General features: G+C 42.4%; 1 protein-coding gene across 4 annotated transcripts in view; it reads right to left on the bottom strand.

Annotated features, from left to right (window-relative positions):
• The window catches only part of PDE8B (phosphodiesterase 8B), a 195,575-nt gene that overhangs the window by 56,191 nt on the left and 120,586 nt on the right, over positions 1-18,798 (bottom strand). For 2 of the 4 annotated variants that reach the window (XM_044276097.1, XM_044276095.1), the window contains exons 2-3: positions 5,974-6,030; positions 4,454-4,644 (exon numbers count right to left, since the gene is read on the bottom strand). In XM_044276097.1, the coding sequence (XP_044132032.1) occupies positions 4,454-4,644; positions 5,974-6,030 (248 nt within the window). Of the gene's footprint in view, positions 1-4,453; positions 4,645-5,973; positions 6,034-18,798 lie in introns of all 4 variants that reach the window. The other 2 variants (XM_044276096.1, XM_044276094.1) reach the window with 1 other exon arrangement.

Genomic DNA, 18,798 nt, shown 5'->3' with positions numbered 1-18,798 from the left:
TGGCTCACAATCACTGATGGAAATCACTGACCAAACACTGACTGTGTGAATGAAGCCTTACACAGTCACATTGAAATGAATAGGTATCAAGTAGAGTCAACAGACTTTCTCTTTACAGCAACTCCTTGCTCAGAGTAAGGCATCCTGCACACGACCGTAGGTGTTCCGTTGCCGTATTTTGGACCGCATTTGCAGATACGCAATACACGGGCACCGTTCCGTGTGCATTCCGCATCATGGATGCGGACCCATTCACATCAATGGGCCCGCAAATCCGGAGATGCGGAATGGTGCGGAACGGGAGCACGGAACGGAACCCTATGGAAGCACTACAGAGAGCTTCCGTGGGGTTTCGTCCCGTACTTCAGTTCAGCAAAAAGATAGAACATGTCCTATCTTTTTGCGGAACGGCCGGATCGTGGACCCATTAAAGGGAATGGATCCACGATCCACTGCAGCTGCCCCATGGACGGTGTTCGTGCATTGCGGCCTCTTTCACATGGTCAGTATTTAGCATCAGTATTTGTAAGCCAAAAACAGGAGTGGGTCCAAAAGAGAGATAAAATGTAATGGAAATATTTGTATCTCATCTGTGTTTTGAACCCACTCCTGCTTTTAGCTTACAAATTCTGATCAAATACTGAGGTTTGTAAAAATGTTATCTATTAGTGTGGTATTGTAGTCAAGTGTGGAATCCACCATATCTGAATTCACCCTAAGGCTACATGCACACGACCGTGCCGTTTTTTGCGGCCCATTCTTGTCTGCAAAACGGACAAGAATAGGGCATGTTATATTTTTTTTGTTGCGGGGCCACGGAGTGCTGTCCGCATCTTTTGCGGCCACATTGAAGTGAATGGGTCCGCACCCGAGCTGCAAAAACTGCAGCTCGGATGTGGACCCGAAAAACGGTCATGTGCATGGGCCTAACAGTTGTGTCCAGAAATTACTCCATCAGCTCAAAAAACCATGGACAATATACAATGTGAGAACAGAAACATCATACTGTATATTATAAGAATGAAATAACAATAAAAAGTACCAATAACATTTTATACCTATGCATAATACATACACCAGTCACAACATTAGAACCAGTGGCATCGCCGGGAAGGGGGGCAGAGGGGGCCATGGCACCCCCTACATCACGCTGTGCCCCCCCAACTAAAATGCCCCCCCAAGTGAGCCGCCGCAGTCGAGCACAGAGAGATAAGCGCTTCCATTGCGCTCATCTCCATAGTCATCTGCCTGTGCTGCGGCGGGGCAGGGGAGGGAGAGGCATGTCCCTTCCCCTTCCTCTGATACTGGCACATTGTGGGGGCTTATTACTGGCACATTGGGGGGGGCTTATTACTGGCACATTATGGGGGAGCTTATTACTGGCACATGATGGGGGACTTATTACTGGCACCTGATGGGGGGCTTATTACTGGCACCTGATGGGGGGCTTATTACTGGCACATGCTGGGGGGCTTATTACTGGCACATGATGGGGGGGCACTTATTACTGGCACATGATGGGGGGCTTATTACTGGCATATGATGGGGGGGCTTATTACTGGCACATGATGGGGGGGCTTATTACTGGCACATGATGGGGGGCTTATTACTGGCACATGATGGGGGGCTTATTACTGGCACATGATGGGGGGCTCTTGTTACTGGAACATTGGGGGGCTCTTATTACTGGCACGTGATAGGGGGCTAGGCTCTTATTACTGGCACATTGGGGGGCTCTTGTTACTGGCACGTGATGAGGGTCTCTTGTTACTGGCACGTGATGGGGGGGCACTTATTACTGGCACGTTATTGAGGGCACTTATTACTGGCACATTATTGGTGGGCACTATAGGGGGATCTACTGAGGCCACAAAGAAGGGGTATTTTATATGGGGGGCTCTGTACAGTAGCATTTTATACTGGGACACATTATGGTGGGTACTATGGGGAAGGGGGGAGAGGAGTACTATGGAGTCATCTATGGGGGGCACTAAGAAGGGGTATTTTATACTTGCAAATTATGGGGGACACTGAGGGAATCTACTGGAGCATGATATATGGGGCATTTTATACTGGTACATTATGAGGGGCACTAGGAGGAAGGGGGGAGAGGAGCACTATGGGGGCATTTACTGGGGGCACTATATAGGGGTATTTTATACTGGCACATTATGGGGGACATTAGCTCAACTGGGGGCATTACAAGGGAGTATTTTTTGCATTGTCACATTATAAGGAGAATTATTTCTACTGGGGGGGCATTATGGTGGGCTTTATTACCCCCCATGGTATGAGCCCCTAGTAGCAGCACCAGCCTATCCCTGCTCTGCTATCCCTCTGCCCCTTCTCTAAATCCTTATTATGAAATCTTTCTCATTAGAATAAAACACAACATCAGCTCCGCCGAGCCCCCCAGCCAAAGCGTTGAAGTGGCATCCGAGATCCCCAAGGGCCAAGCCAAGTAATTGTAAGTTTTCATATGAAATATGTTTGTTATACACATATAGCTTACACTGTGCAACACAATATACAGTATACCTCTACACTGTGCCACACAATATACAGTATACCGCTACACTGTGCAACACAATATACAGTATACCTCTACACTGTGCCACACAACATACAGTATACCTCTACACTGTGCCCCACAATATACAGTATACCTCTACACTGTGCCCCACAATGTACAGTATACCTCTGGCACAGTGTAGCGGTATACTGTATATTGTGGGGCACAGTGTAGAGGTATACTGTACATTGTGGGGCACAATGTAGAGGTATACTGTATATTGTGTGGCACAGTGTAGAGGTATACTGTATATTGTGGGGGCACAGTGTACACAATGTACAGTATACCTCTACACTGTGCCCCACCATATACAGTATACCTCTACACTGTGCCCCACAATGTACAGTATACCTCTACACTGTGCCCCACAATATACAGTATACCGCTACACTGTGCCACACAATGTACAGTATACCTCTACACTGTGCCACACAATATACAGCATACCTCTACACTGTGCCACACAATGTACAGTATACCTCTACACTGTGCCACACAATGTACAGTATACCTCTACACTGTGCCACACAATATACAGTATACCGCTACACTGTGCCACACAATGTACAGTATACCTCTACACTGTCACACAATGTACAGTATACCTCTACACTGTGTAATCTGGAAGTGCCTCTCCCGAGACCAGGCTCTGGATCCGCCACTGGTCTGGACCGCTCACAGGAGTGTACATTTCTTCTAAACTGTAATCCGTATCCTCTGACCTGCAGAAATCAGCACTCGCTCGGTAACAACTAACAGGCAGTGCCTGTAGGCTGTAGCCTGGCCCTGTTACCGAAGCTAGCCGAGTGGTGTAAGGTTAAGGTACTAGCAGAGATGAGCGGCCGCTGAATCCTGATTTAAAGTTAAAGTTACTGCAGGATATGGATTACAGTTTAGAAATGTCAAATGTACACTCCTGTGAGAGGCGGGGAGGGAGATCTGTGGATGACACTGTTATGGAGGGGGAAATGGGGATGACACTGTCATGGGGTGGATCTGTGGATGACACATATAGCATAAGATGCTATATACGGTATGTGTCATCCACAGATCCCCCCCATAGCAGTGTCATCCACAGATCCACCTCCCTATAAAAGTGTCATCCACAGGCAGCTAGGACATGTTGAAATCTGAGTGATTTTATATATTTTTTTAAACCACAGTCAGCAATAATTTTCTTCCCTGTTGCGGTTTAAGGTATTGGGTAAAGTATCGCAGCATTTCTAAGCGTACTTGTGTAAATGTATCGTTGTTATAGCTGCCCCCCCCCCTACTTTTGTCCTGGCCCCCAGTGTGCCACCCCAAAATTTGAAAGCTAGAGACGCCACTGATTAAAACCACCTGCCTGACATTGTGTAGGTCGCCCACAGCTCTGTCCCAACAAGGCACAGACTCTACAAGACCTCTGAAGGTGTCCTGTGGTATCCAGCACTGAGATGTTAGCAGCAGAACCTGTGTGAATTGAGGCTTCCACAGATTGGACTTGGTTTTCACAAAGTCTGGATAACGTGGACTCCAATAACTTGAACTCTTTGTCATGTTCCTCAAACTATTCCCGAACGATTTTTCCAGTGAGGCTGTGAGGTTGTTTAGCCATCACAATTTAGCCATTGTCATATCCTCACGCTTGCTCATTTTTTATATATTTCTAACACTTCAACTTCAATAATTTAAAGTTCAATCCCATCCCACCCCTTGACAGGTGCCAGTGTCACATGCTAACCAATGGTATTCACTTCACCATGGTGGCCAGTTTTTTCTTTACGTTGATTGATCAATGTATCTTATTTTTCTCCCAAATCCAAAGAAATAACATGGCATCAAGTGAAAAACATTGCATAAAAAAACAATGAAAGAACACCAAGGAAACCCCTGACGTACCTGCATACACTCTCGGCATCAAGGTATCTGGGGTATCTGTGGTCTATGACAATGATTTCATGGTGTTTATCGAGGAAGCACTCCAGTGCTGATTCTGGTGTGCACGCAATATTACACCTGTACCCAGCTCGATCGCAGGCCCACCAGAACCCATCACTCTGACTGTCTTCTTTAGAAAACACTAGCAGCACCTATACATGAAACAACAAGGCATGTAAGAGAAACCGCTATGGATTATTAGTCACTTCATTAAAATATATGTATCTCTATGACTGTTTTTTGCAGACAAAATACATTTAGTTTACAATATGAGGACGAAGGATTGCTATTACTTGGCCTCATTCATTTGCTTTCTTTTTGGGAGCAGATCGCGGTTTAGGCAGCACAATCTGCTGCCTAGAAACAATCATTTAGGTGCCTGCACAGTTGTAATACCCTCTTTGTGCCCCCTTCATAGTAATAATCCCCATTGTGCCCCCTTCATAGTAATTGTGCCCCCTTTATAGTAATAATACCCATTGTGCCCCCTTCATATTAATAATTCCCATTGTTCCCACTTCATAGTAATAATCCCCATTGTGCCCCCTTTGCAGTAATAATGCCAATTGTGCCCCCTTAATAGTAGTAATGCCCACTGTGCTAGTAATGCCCCCTGTGCCCCCTCCATAGTAGAAATCCCCATTGTGCCCCCTTCACAGTAATAATGCCCACTGTGCCCCCTTCACAGTAATAATGCTCTCTGTGCCCCCTTCATTGTAGTAATGCCCCCTGGCTCTGTGCCCCCTCCATAGTAGAAATGCCCATTGTTCCCCTCCAGAGAACCCAGGACCCAGCTCCCTGCACTCCAGCAATGAGCACTTCCATCTGTATTGATGTAAGCGTTCATTGCTTCTGGCACCCCCCTGTGAGCGGGCACTCGGGGCGGACCGCCCCCCCCCCCCCCCCCCCCTACCTTAGCACGCCACTGACTGCAGTTTATTTCTTTGAATCAAACTCTATTAGACTGTATCGATGGTATGGGGGCTGGGCCCTGAGAATTCTTTTCTCTGGTAGACCCAAGGAACCCAAGTCTGACCCTGGTTTTGCCACAACAGTGGCGTAAAAAGCATAAAAGAATTGTCCAGGATTTTTATTTTAAATTACTCCCACTTTGTAGGGCCAGTAAGGAGGCTTCACTGGGTCCCCGCCTGTAAACTTCCTGCACAGACAGGGTCACGTGCCCTACTGAAACCACTGATTGGCTGCAGAGGCGCCTATGACCCCGTATGTGCAGTAAGTTTACAGGCAGGGCTGGAAGTCTGGTGAAGACCACAGGGCCCAAACCAAGCAGCAGGGAGAAGGTAAGTGGAAAGTATAGTCTCTTCACAGGTCCCACTGGTTGGAGCGGGGATAAATTCTGGACATCCACTTTAATAAATATGCCCTAGTATGTACATTGATATCTACTTGACTTGTGTCCTAGAAGGTAACCATGAACCTAATGCACGATTCATCTTATATGTAAGTACAGGAACACATACCTGTATAGGATCCTGTGTTAGTCTCATAGGTCCAAGCCACAGTTCTGTTGATGATACCTGCTAATAGAAAAGAATGCTATGTAGTCTTGTGGAGTACATTGTATAGACATACACAGTGCATACATCAACTACATTATATGATTACAACTATTTTTTTTGCTTACACAAGGAGTACATGTGACCACATGAAACATTTGTCAGATAGTATTATGGGAACCTGGCATTATACTCACCTTTCCCCAGTGTGTAATTTCCCTTTCACTACCTGTAGGCTATCTGTAAGGCCGAGTTCACACGAACGTGTGTGACCCGTGCTCATGCTGCGGCCCGCAAATAGCAGGCCGCAATGCACGATCGCCAGCCGTAGGTCAGCCGCATCGGATGGCGGACCCATTCACTTTAATGGGTCTGCGATCCGGCCGTTCCGCTAAAAGATAGGACATGTTCTATCTTTTTGCGGAACGGAGGTACGGGACGTAACCCCACGGAAGCACTCCGTAGTGCTTCCGAGGGGTCCCGTCCCGTGCGGCCGTTCCGCAAAATGTTCAGAAACTTCCTCAGCAAAAAATCCATCTAAGGCCTCTTTCACACGAGAGTGACGGATTGGCAGCGGATGCGTTCAGGGTGCGTTCTGTGAAACTCGCAGCATTTTGCAAGCAAGTTCAGTCAGTTTCGTTTGCGATAGCGTTAAGTTGTTAATTATTTTTTTAAGTGAAGTGAATAGGGCTTCAGTGAAAAACGCATTGCATCCGCAAGCAGGTGCGGATGGAATGCGTTTTTCACTGATGGTTGCTAAGAGATGTTGCTTGTAAACCTTCAGTTTTCCCAGAAAAAAAAAATGACTGAACTTGCTTGCAAAATGGTGCGCGTTTCACTGAACGCACCCTGAACGCATCCGGACCTAATCCGTATCGTTCGTGTGAAAGAGGCCTTATGCACATTTTGCATCCATTTGAGTAATTTCCGTCTGAGATCCATTTGTTTAGACTGTAAAAAGTTTTGTATGCGGGGCATTTTGTCCGTCTGAAATAACAGATCTCAGATGGAAATGGCTCAAACGGATGCAAAATGTGCATAACTGATGCACAGGATCCGTTTTTTTCTTTAATTTGTGTTCTTCTGACGGATCAGAAGAACAAAAAATAATGGTGATGTGAACTCTCCCTCAACAGTTAGGCCCCTTTCACACGGGCGTTGCGGGAAAATGTGCGGGTGCGTTACAGGAACAACCACGATTTTTCTGTGCGAGTGCAAAACATTGTAATGCGTTTTACACTCGCGTGAAAAAAATTGCGCATGTTTGGTACCCAAACCCAAACTTCTTCACAGAAGTTCGGGCTTGGGATCGGTGTTCTGTAGATTGTATTATTTTCCCTTATAACATGGTTATAAGGGAAAATAATAGCATTCTGAAAACAGAATACATAGTAAAATAGAGCTGGAGGGGTAAAAAAAAATAAAAAAATTATTTAACTCACCTTAGTCCACTTGATCACGTAGCCCGGCATCTCCTTCTGTCTCCTTTGGTGACAGACCTGTGGTGAGCATTAATTACATGAACAGGACCTGTGATGACGTCACTCCGGTCATCACATGGTCCGTCACATGATCTTTTACCATGGTGATGGATCATGTGATGGAACATGTGTTGACCGGAGTGATGTCATCACAGGTCCTGTTCATGTAATTAATGCTCACCCCAGGTCCTCATCAGCAAAGGAGACAGAAGAAGATGCCGGGTTACGCGAACAAGTGGACTAAGGTAAGTTAAATAATTTTTATTTATTTTTTTACCCCTCCAGCGCTATTGTACTATGCATTCTGTATTCAGAATGTATTATTTTCCCTTATAACATGGTTATAAGGGAAAATAATAGCAATCTACAGAACCCCGATCCCAAACCTGAACTTCTGTGAAGAAGTTCGGGTTTGGGTACCAAACATGCGCGATTTTTTTCACGAGAGTGCAAAACACATTACAATGTTTTGCACTCGCGCGGAAAAATCGTGGGTGTTCCCGTAACGCACCCGCACATTTTCCCGCAACGCCCGTGTGAAAGGGGCCTAAATACTAGACAGGGAGGAAGGATGAGAAAGAGAAGAATATTTCCCTCAATATCTGCCACAAGCTGTTAGAGAGTAAAAGGACAAGGAACCATGTTACAGTCACTCTGACTCAGCCTGTGTGTGAGACTTTTGCTGTGACAGGGTAGGGGGGGAGGTGACATCTGATTGATTAGGTCACAGTTGGTCAGATCACACCAAGTAGAGTACACTGGCTCAGCAACCACAGACAGCTAAAACGGACATTTACAGAAGGCAAAGTAGAGAAGAAAAATATCCAGATAAGACTAAACATTTTTGTACATTCAATACACATTGAGATCTGGAATTTAATGTGATTTTTCTTTTGGATACTATAGGTATTCTATAACTAAATAAGCGGTGATTTGGTAATACCCCCCACTTTATAAAAAACTGCTGATTTCTCCATAATAGTCCAAACCATGTACTTTCCTTTAGCGCTATCCAGAAACAGCTGTGTGTGGTTGGTATGATGGGATGTCTTCATAGCTTGAACAGTCTGAACACCAGAGGCAGTTTGACAGTCAGGGTGCAATTTCTCAAAGTAAATTAAAGGGGGTATATTCAGTTTTAAGAATAGGTGGGTATTGTGCCCTAGTTATGAGATCTCCTTTTCCTTTATCTCTGTATAGGAGAAGGTAACAGATCAGTGTTTTGACCTACATGATTTTACTTGCAAGCCCCAACCCTTTGGTCCCACACATAATGTGACATTCACAGATTACTCTAAGTAGGAAGGACTGCTATTTAGTTGAAGTGGTCCTTTAAATACAAAGGTAATTCGGGACAGCAAAAAGAAATGACCTTCATGAAAACATCTCTGGTTCTTGGACGGGAGAACCTATTAGGCATCTAGGGCTTACTGTGTTTTTCAGATGATTCTGTTCAAGGATTTGTAAAACGACAGCATCACTAGAGCACTATGGAAATGGGAAAGCAGTAATAAAACTGTACGTCACAGAACCCTCAAGTAACGGTTCAGGAGTTCAGCTTTTCACAGCTACTGTATCTGAAGATGTTTGTAGCTTTGTTTAAGAAAAACAAAAAAATGATGACGTGTTTGCATTAACCTGTAAAAGATTACGTCTTCATACTGAATTTACGTACTGGTGGGAAAAGTCTTGAATTCGCCTGGTAGACAACTGTAAAAAACTGTTAAAGGGGAACTCCAGAAATATGGTTTAGAGAACCGACTACTAAGAAAGCTAAAAAACTTCAGTGTAAGCTGAAACATCAAATTTTTTGTACTCCCTGCCTAAATAAGGCTTCATGCACACGAATGATCCGTATTTCAGTCTGCAAACCACAGATTCACCAAATATGGATACTTACAGTGTGCATTCTGCATTTTTCTCACTCCAATCAATATAAATGACTATTCTCATCCATTCTTAGCTTAGCTGCCTTAGAGGCCTTGGTGTCTTGGGGTGAGGGGTACTATTTATTCTTATGGAGAGTGCTTGAGTATGCGTAAGGAGTATTGTAGGCCAGACAATGCTCCTCTGGGTTTCTGGGTAAAATGTATGCCAATTAGGACATCTTGCATCTGCTTGCATCAGAGAAGCTTAGCTTTCTTTATTTTTTTTTTAAAGAAAGCTAATTTAAATATCTTTTCCAGAAACCCATTGATGTGCAAAGTAGCTTTCCTTCCAAAGGAAAAGAAAGCTAAGCCTCTCTGATGCAAGCAGATGAAAGACATGCTAATTTGCATATATTTTCCCAGAAACCCAGAGGAGCATTGTCTGGCCTACAATACTCCTCACACCGTGTATAAGGAGAAATAGTACCCCCCTGGATCTCAACCAATGCCTCTGAGGCAGATAATCTAATTGTTGTGCTCAGCTATAATAAAAAAGAGCTATGTGCTGGCATGAGACACTCATTTATTAAGACCCGATAATTATACGCCAGTCTTAATTCTGCCCTGCCTGTGGATGGTGCAGGCCTCTACATAACTTTGGCTCTTACTGCCTGCTGTGTGATGTGCTTTAAACTACAATAAACAAAAAAATAAAGTGTCTCAAACGTTGTAGGGTACTTATCGGCGCTGCAGATCCACCGCGTGACGTGGGCCAAGTTCACATAAAGTTCAGGAAAATAGATAATGGTGGTCTCGCTGCCCAGTAATGGAGGTCCGTCAAGTAAAGGTATCTCGGGTTATCAGGCTTTTCACAATGCAGCCACATAATGGAATTCAGGGGTAGGTGCACCAAGGACACCCAAACCGTTGTAATGTAAATTTGCGCAGAATAGTGAAGCTCCACAAGGATAAATTTCCCAAGGATTTTTATTATACTCACAGAATAGTGAATTTAAAAAGCATAAAACAATTTGTTCTTTCCTCATGCGTCCGCCCGACCTAGGTTTCACCGGTCAGCTTCGTCAGGGGCGATAATACCACCCCTTTCAGGAGTGGTATTTAAGGGCAATGCATAAAGCATGCCCCCTTTTTTTTTTAGGCTACAACGTATTCTTTATAAAAACAATAAAACTCTTTTACAGCAATATCATACAATTCATAAGTATATATTCAGCACATACAATATGAATCCCAATTTAGTATAACCTATAATCTTAGATGTGACAATAAATCACACCCCTTTTTTTTCCCTTTTCATACGTTATAGATCACAGGGAGACAATCTCTCTACCTCTCCTTAACGAGTTACCACCCTTTCCCATTCATAAAAAAAAGTCACATGACCGAACCTCCGATCACATGATAATATTCTTCCAATGATATTTTACACCTGCTATTACTCTTATCACATGGTCCATAGGTTAACGCCGCTTTCCATTCATAAGGAGGTCACATGTCCAAACACTCCGATCATTTGTCAATTTGCATCCAATAACTTCTTACACCTGTTTAACTAGACAAATGCTGCATTAAATCTCCCCCTCTGTTGAATTTATATTGCATCAAATGTCGATTAACTCCCTACCTACCAGAGCGTCAGTACACAAGAAAGGGTCCACATAACTTAACTAGCCAACCAAGCAGTTTACATTACAGCGGTTTGGATGTCCTTGGTGCACCTACCCCGAATTCCATTGTGTGGCTGCATTGTGAAGAGCTTGATAACCCGAGATACCTTTACCTGACGGACCTCCATTACTGGGCAGCGCGACCACCATTATCTATTTTCCTGTTCTTTAAACTACGGCAGCTCCCTTGCTGGCATAGTTTAAGGCTATTTTCCATGCCATAAACTGACGTAGAAAATGATGAATGAGACGGCCTGGCCGATCCGCCCTCTTGCCTGCTCACACCACGCCCCCTTTTTTAACCACTTCACAAAAGTAGAGTGAGCGGGGTAAAGCTAATGGCGTAAATCAGATAACAAATGACCGCCTCGGTTTTCTTTTCCTTTTGGAAGAAGGACTAGTTTGTACATCTCCATTCCAGAGGAATGTTACGCCTTTCTCTGATTTGCCAGAAAGAAATCTCAAGAAATTTTGATTTGTTAAAATCTAAATTGTTTTAAATTCAGGACAAATTCCACATCACTAGTATCAATTTGCTGATCTCTATGTTGGATGATAAATCTGGTACATCTTTAGACTATCTAGTTTATACCACCCATTTGTTGGCTTACTGTTTGCCCAAAATTTGTCCAGATCCTAAAAATCTGTCAGTATGCACCAAAAGTCTATCCACCGAAAACTTTACACCAACTCTAAAAGTTGGTCTAATCTGTACCACTTTTACACAAGTATTGTGGATTTCACCTTCATAAATGGATCTCGAAGGTAGACAAAAGCTGGTGTAAAAACGGACAATGTCAAGGATGTCGGAAAAAGTCTAACTTTTTGGTGCCTCTGAATAATAAATGTGTCTAAAAGGAGATGCGTCAAAATTTGGGCGCAAACAACGCAGCACACTTAGCATAGCAAATGTGGGCCAGTTTTTTACAGCGCAAAGTTTTGTCGGTGATTTACATGTAATATTTAACTAGAATGGGAGAAGAAAGACTTGACCCTGCCCATAGCAAAAGAAAGCCCTTCACTTTCCAGAATGGTATTTCCCTTGACGCTATCATTGGAAAAAATACAACACACTTTACACAAAGCGGAGAGGAGAGTTTTACTACTTATCGGAGAAATCTTTGCGATGTGTAAATCCAGCCTTATATAATGTTAGTTTAACATGAGTCATAATGACTTATCATAGACTTATAATGACTTATCATAGTTTCCCTGCACCCAACAATGGTATGGATAAATATGGAGGGCAATCTGAATTGTGTAATGCACACATTTCTATACAATATAAATGGCACACAAAACATGTCCTTAAAATGTACAGATAGCGAATGTCACCGGCAATGAAAGATCGACTATACATAGCACACTCAGTATCCCTATTGTACAGATGTCCTCTGATTGCAAAAGTCAACTGTATTTGGTTGATAGGGGAAGTAATAATGTATTTCTTCAGGTACAGTAACATCCAGTAACATTCTACAGCAGGGATCAGCAACCTTCAGCACTCCAGCTGCTGTGAAACTACAACTCCCAACATGTACACTTGCTCAGCTGTTCTTATAAATCCCATAGAAGTGAAACGAGGATTCTGGGAGTTGTAGTTTTTAGATGTGCCGGAGGTTGCTGATACCTGTTCTACAGAGCAAGAAGAGTAGAAATAGAAAAGAAAACGTGGGCCCCTTTCACATGAGCGAGTTTTCCGCGCGGACGCAATGCATGATGCGAACGCATTGCACCCGCACTGAATCCAGACCCATTCATTTCAATGGGTCTGTGTACATGAGCGCTGTTTTTCACGCATCACTTTTGCGTTGCGTGAAAATCTCAGCATGTTCTATGTTCTGCGTTTTTCACGCAACGCTGGCCCCATAGAAGTGAATGGGGCTGAGTGTAAATCGCATTGCATCCGCAAGAAAGTGCGGATGTAATGCGTTTTTCACTGATGGTTGCTAAGAGATGTTGTTTGTAAACCTTCAGTTTTAAAAAAACGCATCAATGCGCATGGCACCCGCACGATAAAAGCTGAACAACTGGACGCAATCGCAGGCAAAACTGAGTGAATTGGCTTGCGAAATTGCGCATTAGATACTGGGTTGTGGAGTCTAAAGCTGCATTTACATGAGCCAATAATCGTCCAGATTATCAGGATGGTCGTTCCCGACAATCTGCTCATGTAAATGTGCTGCCAATCATCCGATAAACAAGTGAAACACTTGTAACATCCCAGAATTATGTTACTAAACTCTTTTTCCCGCTACTATTTGTTGGTAACATGTGCCTTGCCATCTAATGTGATTTTATTTAATATTCCTCACAGATGTGCATTTTCTAAGCCTGTTACATGTATTTGCTGTAATTTCCATGTACACCAGCAGGTGGCAGCAATGTGTTACCAGGTCTTTAGTAACAGTTTAGCATATCTAAACTGGAATAGTACATTCCAGTTTAACTCCCCCCTCTTTGGGCAGAGTGGGCTGGCCCATGTCCTGCCTCATGGGGAGGGAAGGAAGTTAGAGTTAGTGTTCCAGCTCTCCCTGCAAGGGGAAGGCTGTGCTGGTAGGAGCTCCTATTTCTAGGGATCCCAACCCAGGATCTTGTCTCGGTTGAGACCAAAGACCATTCCCAGTCTGAGCCTTCAGCCTCAACTGGTGACAAGCAAGCAGCCACCTCCAGATCTCCAGGAAGAGCCATCCCCTGTGAGGACAACTGTGAGTAATTATCCAGAGACCAGGAGAAGCCAAATTCCTCCTCAGTTAGTTAGTCCCATACACAGCAGAAGATAGACAGAGCAGAAGACGGATTCCTGCCATTTTCTCCAGGCACATGATAGGAGCAGAAGAGATATTGATCCCTGCCATACATTGCCAATCCCTGCTGGGACCCAAGACTATTGCTGTATCTCGTACGCTGCAATTGGCGTTACAAACAAAAACTATAGATTTATATACCCATATCCGGACCCACTGCATAATTTGGCGTCCGTGTAATCGTACCACGGTCCGGCTCATTGCACACTCATTCATCGGGTGATCCTGTCGTTCATGCATGTACATTCCGTATTTTGCGGAACAGAACAGCTGGCCCCTAATAGAACAGTTCTATCCTTGTCTGTAATGCGGACAATAGGACATGATCCATCTTTTTGCATAACAGCCATGCGGACATATGGAAACGGAATTCACACAGTCTTTTTTTTTGCGGCCCCATTGAAGTGAATGGTTCCACATACAGACCGCACAAAAAACAGACCGGACACAGACTAAAAATATGTTTTTCTGCACGAGCCCCAAGACTGATGATTTAGATTTTTCCAGAACAAGAGTTGGAGATCCAGAAGTGTTGGCTTGAATGGTGTGTGAACAAATCATAGACACAAGACCATGTAATCCCTTCCAATGTATTTTTCCAATAAGCGGAAAGGATGAAATAGGGTCAAAACTAGAAAAGTGTGAGTTTAAGGCAGACAAATGAGATTGAGGTTTTCAGGACTTGGTCTGGATTTGGTGGTTTCTATCATTTTTAGGGGAATAGCCGAGCATCATGTAGTGCTACTTTTGCTTTTAAAGCACACTTAGACAGAAAACGATCAGTCATTGTTTGGATCCAAAGGAACTTGTACAACATTATGACTTATAGTAGAAACCATGAGGGAGTCTTTGTCTTTACTCTTTACCCTCTCATGGAGGTACGGATTTTGTTTGAATAGTCTCCATCAACAATAACAGCTTCGTAGACTGCAGAAAGATAGAGAATTAAGAGATAGTCCTCTCACTTGAAAGGTAATCAGGAAGAATAAAGAGTGGAGAACTAGAAATGTCATCAAAACAAGCCAGGTCACAGCAAGATAGCAACACCCTTTTACAGTCCCTGACAAAAGTCTTGTCGCTTGTGTACAAATTGACCTGAAGTGCCACTAAAATATATTTCTAATCAAGATTTTGTTACAAGAAATGGGTCATTTTAATCCCAACAGCTTTTGTAATAATGGTTCAGTGCAAAACGAAACTGACAAAAAGTATTCTAATATTCACAGCTTGGTAAAGCCCATTGAGTCAATTTTTGCCAAGACATAAGTGTTGTCGCCTTGTCATATGAGCTTCACCTGTGACTAATAATGGATCAATTAGGTCTCAGGTGTGTATAAAAAGAACCCCAGTACACTAGACCTTCACATCAACTGCAACTAGACCTCTGCAAACATGCCCAAGATTCACCCGGAGACTAAAGTGTTGATTATCAAGAGGCTGAAGACCAGATCCTCTGCTGATGTGGCAGACACCTTTAATGTGTCTCAGCGTCAAGTTCAGAGGATAAAAAAAAGATTTGAAGAGACTGGAGACGTTTTGGACAAGGCCAGGTCAAGCCGACCCCGTAAGACAACTGCTCGAGAGGACCGTTTGTTGGCTCGAAAATCCAAGGCTAGCCCATTTTCCACTGCAGCAGAGCTCCACAAGACCTGGTCACCTGAAGACCCTGTGTCAACCAGAACAGTTTGTCGGATTCTGTCTCGAAATGGCCTCCATGGTCGAATCAGTGCTCATAAGCCAGCACTAAACAAAAGACAATTGAAAAACAGTGTGGCATTTGCCAAGGGCCACAGACTGCTAAAAGGATGGACACTGGAAAAGTGGCAGAAGGTGGATTTTTCGGATGAATCTTCTGTTGAATTACACCACAGTCGCCGCAAATATTGCAGGAGACCTACTGGAACCCACATGTAGTGATGAGCGGCAGGGGTCATATTCGAATTCGCGATATTTAGCGAATATTTTTTAGAATATTCGTCGAATATTCGAAAATTCGAAAATTCGCAAAAAAAAATTCTTGCAAAAAATCGGCAAGGTAATGATTGTGTAATATGCGAATTTTCGTAATGCGAATTTTCGGATTCGAATTTTTATTGCGAATTTTTTCGAAAAAACGAAGTTATAGCAATATAGCAAAAATTCGAAAAAACGAATATAGAGCAATTTAGCTAATATAGTGCTATAATCTTCTTTGTCTAATAGTTGTAATTTTTTTCTCATCTGAAGTTCAGATTGGAAAAAAATTACAACTATAAAAAAAGATTATAGCACTATATTAGCTAAATTGCTCTATATTCGTTTTTTTCGAATATTCGCTATATTGCTATAATTACGAATATTCGAAAAAACAAAGTTATAGCAATATAGCGAAAATTCGAAAAAAACGAATATAGAGCAATTAAGCTAATATAGTGCTATTGTCTAATAGTTGTAAGTTAAAAGTTAAAAAATTCGCAATAAAAATTCGAATCCGAAAATTCGCATATTACACAATCATTACCTTGCCGATTTTTTTCAAGAAAAAAAACCAAAAGATTATAGCACTATATTAGCTAAATTGCTCTATTTTCGATTTTTTGAATATTCGCTATATTGCTATAACAGTTTTTTCGAATATTCGTAATATATATCAATATAGCGAATATTCGAAAAAAACGAATATAGAGCAATTTAGCTAATATAGTGCTATAATCTTTTTTTTTATAGTTGTCATTTTTTTCCAATCTGAACTTCAGATGAGAAAAAAATTACAACTATTAGACAAAGAAGATTATAGCACTATATTAGCTTAATTGCTCTATATTCGTTTTTTTCGAATTTTCGCTATATTGCTATAACTTCGTTTTTTCGAATATTTGTAATATTCTAAAACAAGAATATATAGCAATATAGCGAATATTCGAAAAAAACGAATATAGAGCAATTTAGCTAACATAGTGCTATAATCTTCTTTGTCTTAAAGTTGAAAAATTCGCAATAAAAATTCGAATCCGAAAATTCAAATTACGAAAATTCGCATATTACACAATAATTACCTTGCCGATTTTTTCAAGAAAAAAAAATCGTGCATTTTCGAATATGACCCCTGCCGCTCATCACTACTCCTAAAGTCAAGTATATTGCAGCCTTCTTATTGGCCCACAAGCTAGAAGCAGGAAGGGATCGTGTGTACTGATAAAAAAAAAAAAAAAAAAATAAAAACAGAAAAAACGAATATTCGAAATTACGAATATATATAACTATTCGAAATATTCGCGAATTTTCGAAGTGGCTATATTCGCGATAAAAATTCGAAATTCGAATATTCGTGATCAACACTACCCACATGAAGCCGAGATTTACCCAGAAAACAGTGAAGTTTGGTGGAGGCAAAATCATGGTCTCGGGATACATCCAGTATGGGGGTGTGCAAGGGATCTGCAGGGTGGAAGGCAACATCAATAGTCTAAAATACCAAGAAATCTTAGCTACGTCTTATATTCCCAACCATAAAAAAGGCCAAATTCTGCAGCAGGATGGTGCTCCATCACATACTTCCATCTCCACATCAAAGTTCCTTAAGGCGAAGAAGATCAAGATGCTCCATAATTGGCCAGCCCAGTCACCAGACATGAACATCATTGAGCATATGTGGTGTAGGATGAAAGAGGAAGCATGGAAGACGAAACCAAAGAATATTGATGAACTCTGGGAGGCATGCAAGACTGTTTTCTTTGCTATTCCTGATGACTTCATCAATAATTTGTATGAATCCTTGCCAAACCGCATGGATGCTGTCCTTCAAGCTTATGGAAGTCATACAAGATATTAAATTTGGATCTCACAGCACCACTACTTAATTTGCTGACATATTTTTCTTCGATTTGCAGTAAAGTTGTTCAATTTTTGTATTGGCGACAAAACTTTTGTCTTGCCAAAATGTAACCTTTCTGTCTTGATTAAAGAGGACCTTTCACTAGAATAAAACTTCTAAACTAACTATACAGACATGTAGAGCGGCGCCCAGGGATCCCCTTGCACTTACTGTTATACCTTGGCACCGCTCCGTTCTCCCGGTATAGCCTCCGGTATCTTCGTAGTTAGGCTCCACCCAATATGTCTATTATTTTTATTATTTTTTATTAAAATCTTGTTTTTGTGTTGCCATTTTCTGAGAGCCGTATTTTTTTTATTTTTTGGGCAATTGTCTTAGTTATGGTCTCATTTTTTGCAGGATGAGATGACGGGATAATTGGTACCATTTTGGGGTACATAAGACTTTTTGATCACACAGGGTGCTGTGTGCCAATAATTAGAGAAGGGAGCCCTATCTGTGTTGTACTAGTATTTTCAGGGAGACTGTTTCTGCAGTATAGTATTGGGGAGCACAGTTGGCATAGTATTAGGGGACGCAGGATGGGGTGTTCAGAAGGTTGGAGGATGATGGAAAAGTAGGAAACTAAGATGTCTGTGTGCCAAACTCTGCAGAGACAAGAGAGCGCTGAAAGTTCTCATCATAGCGGTCTGGTCTAAATGGGGAAGATAAGAAAAGAGAACGTCTACATCAGAGAAGACGTCACTGGATGTAAGAGGTATGTTGCACTATATTATATTATATGTTTTATAACGCTATATGGAATGTTTTCCAAGTATGTCTTTAACAGTAGGGCTGGAGGTAATGGGCTAGGTTGAGAATTTGGCATGGGGGGGTTAATGTCATTTCAGTCTTCACCTCAGGCAAGTAAGGCTAGATGCACCCCCTAGGCGAGGGGTGACCTTACCAGGTGCATCTTTCCACTGGAAATGTTTATAGCAAACAATATGGACTTGTGCAGTGGAGACTATATCCAAAACTTGTCCTCCACACTATTGTGGACTATTGTGTATTCCCAGGGAATGAATAGCTTTAATAAAGAGAAGGATATGGACAGATTGCAGGGTGGGGCTGGGGAAGACCCGGCGGTCA

The sequence above is a fragment of the Bufo gargarizans genome, chromosome 1, assembly GCF_014858855.1.
Source record: "Bufo gargarizans isolate SCDJY-AF-19 chromosome 1, ASM1485885v1, whole genome shotgun sequence".
Lineage (NCBI taxonomy): Eukaryota > Metazoa > Chordata > Amphibia > Anura > Bufonidae > Bufo > Bufo gargarizans.
This window is presented reverse-complemented; position numbering and strand designations above follow the sequence as displayed.